This window comes from Setaria italica, chromosome V (genome assembly GCF_000263155.2).
Source record: "Setaria italica strain Yugu1 chromosome V, Setaria_italica_v2.0, whole genome shotgun sequence".
NCBI lineage: Eukaryota > Viridiplantae > Streptophyta > Magnoliopsida > Poales > Poaceae > Setaria > Setaria italica.
In genome coordinates this window covers 25059396-25066694 of record NC_028454.1, presented here as the reverse complement: position 1 = coordinate 25066694, position 7299 = coordinate 25059396, and the positions used below count along the sequence as shown (strand labels likewise).

General features: G+C 48.1%; 1 protein-coding gene across 1 annotated transcript; it reads left to right on the top strand.

Annotated features, from left to right (window-relative positions):
- The first annotated feature begins 358 nt into the window (after positions 1 to 358).
- Positions 359 to 2856, top strand: LOC101769229 (protein NRT1/ PTR FAMILY 6.2). The gene is made up of 3 exons (XM_004968863.3): positions 359 to 526; positions 744 to 1106; positions 1218 to 2856. The coding sequence occupies exons 1-3, from the start codon at positions 524 to 526 to the stop codon at positions 2622 to 2624; spliced, it is 1773 nt and encodes a 590-aa protein (XP_004968920.1). The 5' UTR covers positions 359 to 523; the 3' UTR covers positions 2625 to 2856.
- The last annotated feature ends 4443 nt before the right edge of the window (positions 2857 to 7299 follow it).

The following is a 7299-nucleotide window of genomic DNA, read 5'->3' as shown; positions in this document are numbered from 1 at the left end:
CAGAACATTCCCTTGGAACTCCCCTTCCCCCCTGGCCTTCAGCTCCACGATCTGCTCACTTTTCTTAGTTTCCACGTCTCAGGAGCAGCGCTCCTGCTGCTCATCCTCTGACCTCCTTCATCCAATCAGCTGCACAAAACTTTCTCGCGCGTAATCGATCGAATATATATTATATATAACAAACATTATTGTACTACAGGCTTGCCCCACCATGCATGTGTATGATGGAGAGACGAAAGATCCAGGCATACAGCTGCCACCTGGTGCAGGTCCCTTTCGCCCGATCTCCATGATCGCCGGCCGGCCTCGAGTGCGCGCCTCCTGATGATCTCCGTGCCTATAAAAGGAGGCGTCAATTTGCAGCTAGCTCGTCCAGCAAGAAACGCAGCAGCAGCGTCCGATCGCTCGAGCTAGCTGAGCCCATAGCACGCCTTGTGTGTGTGTATTGTGTTCTTCTGCTCAGCATCAGCAGTCGATCAGCTGCTAATAATATAATCCGTCCAGAGATAATCAGCCCAAGCTAATGGTTCGTGCTCGAGGCTAATTTTGTTTCTAAGCTGTGCATATTAATTATTTGCATTTATTCTGTAGTTTGTATATAGTTTTGTAGCATTAATTATAACAAGTGATAAATTTGGTATCTAGTAACAGTTATTATAGGACATAGAAACTCGACATGCATGCAATGCTGGATTGCTGGTCGCTGATAGAGACCATGTTGTCGTGGGCGTTTGTTTGGTTAGGACGGGAAGAAGGTGCAGGAGCGGGCGGCATGGGGCGCCGGTGGCGACGGCGGCGGCAACCTGGTGCAGGACGCCGTGGACTACCGGGGTTGCCGGGCCGACAAGTCCAGCACGGGCGGCTGGGTGGCGGCGGCGCTTGTGCTCGGGATCGAGCTCTGCGAGCGCCTCTCCACCATGGGCATCGCCGTGAACCTCGTCACGTACCTCACCGGCACCATGCACCTCCCCAGCGCCACCGCCGCCAACGTCGTCACCGACTTCATGGGCACCTCCTTCCTCCTCTGCCTCCTCGGCGGCTTCCTCGCAGACTCCTTCCTCGGACGCTACCTCACCATCGCCATCTTCGCCCTCGTCCAAGCTATCGTAAGTAGTGTCCATTGCATGCAGAAACCACCATTGCTGCTAGCTCTATTCACATACTTGTCGGGCTAGCAACATGGCATGAGCTCATGATCAATGCTTTTACGAGCACAGGGCACGGGGCTCCTGGCGGTGTCCACGGAGGTGCGGCAGCTGCGGCCGCCGCCTTGCGGACCCGGCGCGGCGGGGCCGTGCGAGCAGGCGACGGGGCTCCAGATGAGCGTGCTCTATGTGTGCCTCTACCTCATCGCGCTCGGCACAGGCGGGCTCAAGTCCAGCGTCTCGGGCTTCGGCACCGACCAGTTCGACGAGCGCGACGCCCGCGAGCGCGCCGCCATGGGCCTCTTCTTCAACCGCTTCTTCTTCTTCATCAGCGTCGGCACGCTCCTCGCCGTCACCATCCTCGTTTACGTCCAGGACCACGTCGGCCGGAGCTGGGCCTACGGCATCTGCACCGGCGCCATGCTCGTCGCCATCGCCGTCTTCCTCTCCGGCACCCGGCGCTACCGCTACAAGCGCGGCTCCGGGAGCCCCATCGTGCAAATCCTCCAGGTACTCGTCGCCGCCGCCCAGAAGCGGAGCATCAAGCAGCCACTCACCGCCTCCGCGCTCTACGAGGACCGCCCCGAGCACGCCCGCATCCCCCACACCGCCCAGTTCCCGTGCCTGGACAGGGCGGCGGTGATGGCGGGCGACGACGACAACGAGGTGGGACGCGACGGGCGGCCGGTGCCCAACCCGTGGAAACTGTGCTCCGTGTCCCGCGTGGAGGAGGTGAAGATGGTGGCGCGGCTCATGCCGGTGTGGGCGACGACGATCCTGTTCTGGACCATCTACGCGCAGATGATCACTTTCTCCGTGGAGCAGGCGACCACCATGGACCGGCGCATGGGCCGCTTCGAGATCCCGGCCGCCTCGCTCACCGTCTTCTTCGTCGGCGCCATCATGCTCACCCTCGCCGTCTACGACCGCGTCTTCGTCCCGCTCTGCCGGAGCCTCATGACCGGCCGGCAGGGGCTCACCAACCTGGAGAAGATCGGCATGGGCCTGGTCCTCTCCATCGCCGGCATGGCCGCTGCTGCCATCTGCGAGAAGAAGCGCCTCGCCGTCGCCGCCACCGCTGCGGGGCAACACGAGTCACTGCCCATCAGCGTGTTCATGCTGACGCCGCAGTTCCTGCTGGTGGGCGCCGGCGAGGCGTTCATCTATACGGGGCAGCTGGACTTCTTCATCACCCGGTCGCCCAAGGGCATGAAGACCATGAGCACCGGCCTCTTCCTCACCACGCTCTCGCTCGGCTTCTTCCTCAGCAGCGCGCTCGTCTCCCTCGTCAAGGGCTGCACGACGTGGCTCGGCGACACCATCAACCACAGCCGCCTCGACTACTTCTACTGGCTCCTCGCCGTGCTCAGCGTCGTCAACCTCGTTGCCTACCTCGTCTGCGCCATGTGGACCACGCCGCCGGCCAGCAGCCAGGCGGAGCAGCCACAGATCGCGATGACCGCAGACGAGAAATGCTAGCAACATCCCTGCTACAGACCTCTATTATTGCACCAGTCGCTATTAGTTGTCGACTTCAAAATCACACATATACGTACTACTTGACCGCCTACACATTTAGAGGGTTCTATAGATTTGAGTGTGGATTCAGTTTCGATGTGATTCCTACATGTTTAAAACCAAGTTCACCTCTGTTTACTGAAAAATAAGAAAAAGACTTTAGATTAATGCAAGGCTTTCTGATTGCTGAAAATACTACACAGATAGGTTGCTTTCTGATTGCTGAAAATATTACACAGATAGGTTGCTTTCGACAACCAGATAACCAGCTGACCCTGGGTACTGGACATCGCAACCTACAACATTGCCTATGAGCTACAACCCAACAACCCAAGAAGGAAACAAGCATTGCGACTCAAAATGCACATAACTGGGGTCATTTTAGGTGGGGCAGACTGACAGACTGAGTATGTCTCTCAGATTCATGCAGAAAGCATGTATATACACAATCAATTCAAGTGTGAGGAGCAGGGTTACCTCCCCTGATACCTGAAAAAGTTTATGGTATTGAACCCAACATCTGATTCCCATGGTGCAGCAGCAATGCTGCCGAAATCAGCTTCAACAGACGCGAGTGACTCCTCAACTTGGAGCAGGTCGACTTGGAGCTTTGAAATGGATAAACAGTTTGCAACTTTCTGCATGTCAACAAAAGCTTTCATCTCTTGGTATTTCTTCTCCTCCACCCCCATGGTGCACATGTCAACGAACTTGATTTGTTGCTCTAATCTGCAATTGATTCCTTCTATCTCGAGCATCTCCTTATCCAAATTAACTTGCTTTCCTGTTCTTGAGACTAATCTGGCGATTTCTTGTACAAAGGAGGTTATTGAGACGAACCTTCAGGGGGCCAACCTGAAACCCATTTTCTTCCAGATCTAGTAGGCTGTTCATTTTCTCTTGATAAAGTCGTGCTTCGTCCTGAATTCGCATGTTCTTGATGCTTTCAGCCATGTTTGTAAACGAGACCGTAAGTCCTAAAGCTTTTCCTTCACGAAATTCCGGAGGACAATTCCACATTTCACGGAAATGTGGAACTTGTGTCAGCCTCTCAAAAATCTCCATTCTGTGAACAGGCATCAGCAGCAAGGAACTTGTAGATAACGCAGAAGCAAGATTGCTGCTGCTAGGCACTGGCAGTGGCATGAGTGTTGATAGATCCACTGTCATACCAGAATGCACAAATGAAGATGGTCCAGATGATTTCCCAGAAATAGACACTTCAAGTTGCCCGAAAGAATTCTGTGATGACACGTTATGTTGAGGGTGTGGTTCATCGGCAATCATCTCGGCTGCTGGAAACAAATCCTGTCAGTCAGGGTATTAATGTACCAAAAAAAATGCCTATGTGATTTTGAAAAACTTAGTTCATACAGTTTTCCAGGTGCAAGCCTTCTGCTGCTTCAAGATACAGGCCCGCTCTTTCGTTTTTTATCTCCATCTGCTCATAGAATCATCAATTAATGCTCAGAATGGTTTAAAAAATTCACAAGGTATTGAAGAAACTAGAAGAAGATCAAAATGCGCTACAAGAAAATGGCCTTGGAGCTTCAGGTGCCTTTTAATGGCTCTGCCACACTTCCATTTGGTTTGGTGGATGAAATTGCATTAAGGCAGGTGTGAACAAAGAAAGAGTATTTACTTCATTAGGGGCTTGAATGCACAAGAGATCAGCCTTGGCATCCTGTTGTCCAGTTGAAGATGGCTCTAGTACCCCAATTGGTAAGGCTGCATCCTCCTTTGGATTAATGCCTGTTCTTTCATTTTTTTTCCCATGTGGACACAAAAACATCAATAGATGATCAGAAAGGGTGAAAAACCACATGGTGTTCAATATAACAGAATATCATCAAAAGGCACTACAAAAAAATGGCCTTGCAGCTGCAGGTACCATTTCAAGCCTCTCTTGCACAACCGTTTGGCTTGGTGGAAGCAGAAGTGAACTAGTTGTGGAAAAAGAAATAGTACTTACTTTGTTATCGTTAGGGGCTTCAATGCACAAGAGATTGACATCCTGTTGTCCAGATGAAGATGGTTTTAGTTTCCTATTTGTGATGGCTGCCTCTTCCTTGGGAGGCATGACTGATTGTCCAGTTTTTATCTCCATCTGTACTCAGAAACATCAATAGATGATCAGAAAGATCGAACAAATTACATGGTGTTTAATAAACTATCAAAATATGCTATCTTTATAAATACAAAGAAGGTGTTTTTTTCATGCATATCTGGCACAACCATTTGTTTTGGTGGAAAACAAAGCAGATAGGTGGGTTGTAACAAAAGAAAGATTATTTACTTTGCTGTCATTATGGGCTTTGATGCACAAGAGATCCGCATTGACATCCTGTTGTACAGACGAACATGGTTCTTGTTTCCCAATTGGGAAGGCTCCACCACATGATTGATTAACATTCTTCTGATTGGCTGATGAAATTTTAATCTGATTAGACAGGATTATCTAGTGTAACTCAAGTCTATGCATGTAACAACTAACAACTAACAAGCTCTTACAATTTCTGGAGTTAATCAAACTAATATCTGCTCCTTTGCAAGCTCCGGCCATCCAGCTCTTCACCTGCAGGCATTGAGATGAGTTGGCAACAATATACAGGCGAGTTAAGATCTGGAAAATATGCTAGAAGCTGCTACCTCTGCAACTTTTTGGCACATTTCATCGGGTTCATCTCCAGCAGCAGTATCACCAAGTGACATCATTGCTGTTTCTAAATGAAGATTGTCTGAGAGTGCTGGCTCTTTTGTTTCGCTTATTCTGAGAAGCCCACCATCATTGTGGGAAGGATCCTGTGATGATTCCAGCGGGAACAAAGTGTCTGATAATATAGGCTACATGCTTGTTCTTCAGAATATCTTGTCACTTCTAGTGACAGATCATGGTGATGATTCTGTGCTGGCGACAAGTTTGATGCAGATGGTGATGCTTGATACTGATGCACGGAATGATTAGAATCGAGTTCTTTATCTGGGAGATTCATTCGCCTTCTCTTTCTGTTTGGATTGAACATGAAGTGTCGCTGATTTCAATAAAATTTTCATAGCCAGAGTCATCACTGATCACAACAACATCAAAATCATTGAACTTACTGCCAGCTTTAACAATATCATCAAGTGGAGAGAAAGAATGAAGTTCCTTAAGTGCCTAGAAAAACCAAATGACAACACAACCAAGGACAAAATCTCAATCAGTGGTGTCAGGGAGAGAAAAACATGGACCAAATCAGATACATAAACAAGGTGCCTAAGAAATGCACCAACCTTTTGCTATGCCAACATTTTTTTAATACTGATGAACTGAGTAAAGCTATCGAATTACAGTGGTAGGAAACAAGAATCCGAAACAAGGCAGGGTGTACCTTAGGCAAGAAGCGTCTTCCTTTTCCATCGCACTGTGTATCGATCAACTTTTCTGGTACACTTGTGTGACAACTTGTTGCCAGTATTTGATCCTTCCCCTTTGCAACCCTAAACCCTAGACACTTTCCTTCACTCTCTAGTTGCTTCACCACAGTGGCCTCCTTTTCAGGAATTGTTTCCATATCCATAACATCTTTGGTGATGATTTGGCTGCATGTTGCCTGAGATTTAAAGTGTGTGTCAAGGGCAGTTCTTCCTTCACCAAATCTTCTTTCCGCACCCTTTTGTTAGGGACATAACTACACGGATCAATATCTTAGTCAGATGTGAAGAACTCTGATGAATAGTCCGAACTATACTGATCGGTGGAGAACTCCGGTTTATATTCAGAACTATAGCGGTCACCATCTCCACTAGACGTGGAGAACTCTGATGAATACTCAGCAACTGAATCATTTCTTTTCTTAGCATGTTTCTAGTAAACAAAAGAGTGTTATTAGTTTAGAGAAATGGGGTAAATATAACCACCATTCAACATACGCAAGTCATTGCAAGCAAGGCATCCAAGCAAACATAGTAGCATATCTTAAACTTGCATTCATATAAATAGTGGAAAAATAGCAACTTAGAAGTAGACTCAAGATGCTTAAGATCATGAGTGACAAATTGACTAGTTGATAAAATACCTTGGTTGAGCAAGGCTTCCATTCCTGACTGTCTCCTTTGGAGTAGGGTCTCAAGGACGTACTTGACACAAGAAAGTAATCATATGCGTTGCCATGATGTTTTACCCTTACTTTGTATCTTCTAGGTTCACAGATGCAAACATCTTCAATGACACCTAGTGACCAGATACCATCCTGATATACTTCCACCTCTGCTGATGGTTCTAATTCGTTCTCAAACTTTGTTTTGTCAAATACAGGTTGTGGCTGAATGAAGCATGAATGTAGGACTTCAGTGGAATCTTCCCTATTCCCATAGCTAACAACATAGTTGACACTGCCAACCATCTTGATGATAGTAGCCGGCATCCAAAAGTTGTACCCTTCTTTTTTTCATCACACATAACTTCCACAGTGCTTCCCACTGCATACAGTGGTATCCCTCGCAGCTGCATTCAAATATTGCGTGGTTTCAAACCAGTTAACGAAAACCGCAGCATAAATTAGTTGGCAAACAAACTACATCATGGAGCTACTAGAGCTTCAACAGTGATGCTCTCTTGTCTCTTTACTTGATGGCTTATCTGATGAGTCTAAAA

Excerpts from the sequence above, each read along its gene's own strand:
- LOC101769229 (XM_004968863.3), top strand. Across the intron at positions 1,107-1,217 it reads TCGCCCTCGTCCAAGCTATC|GGCACGGGGCTCCTGGCGGT; the intron begins GTAAGTAGTGTC and ends TTACGAGCACAG.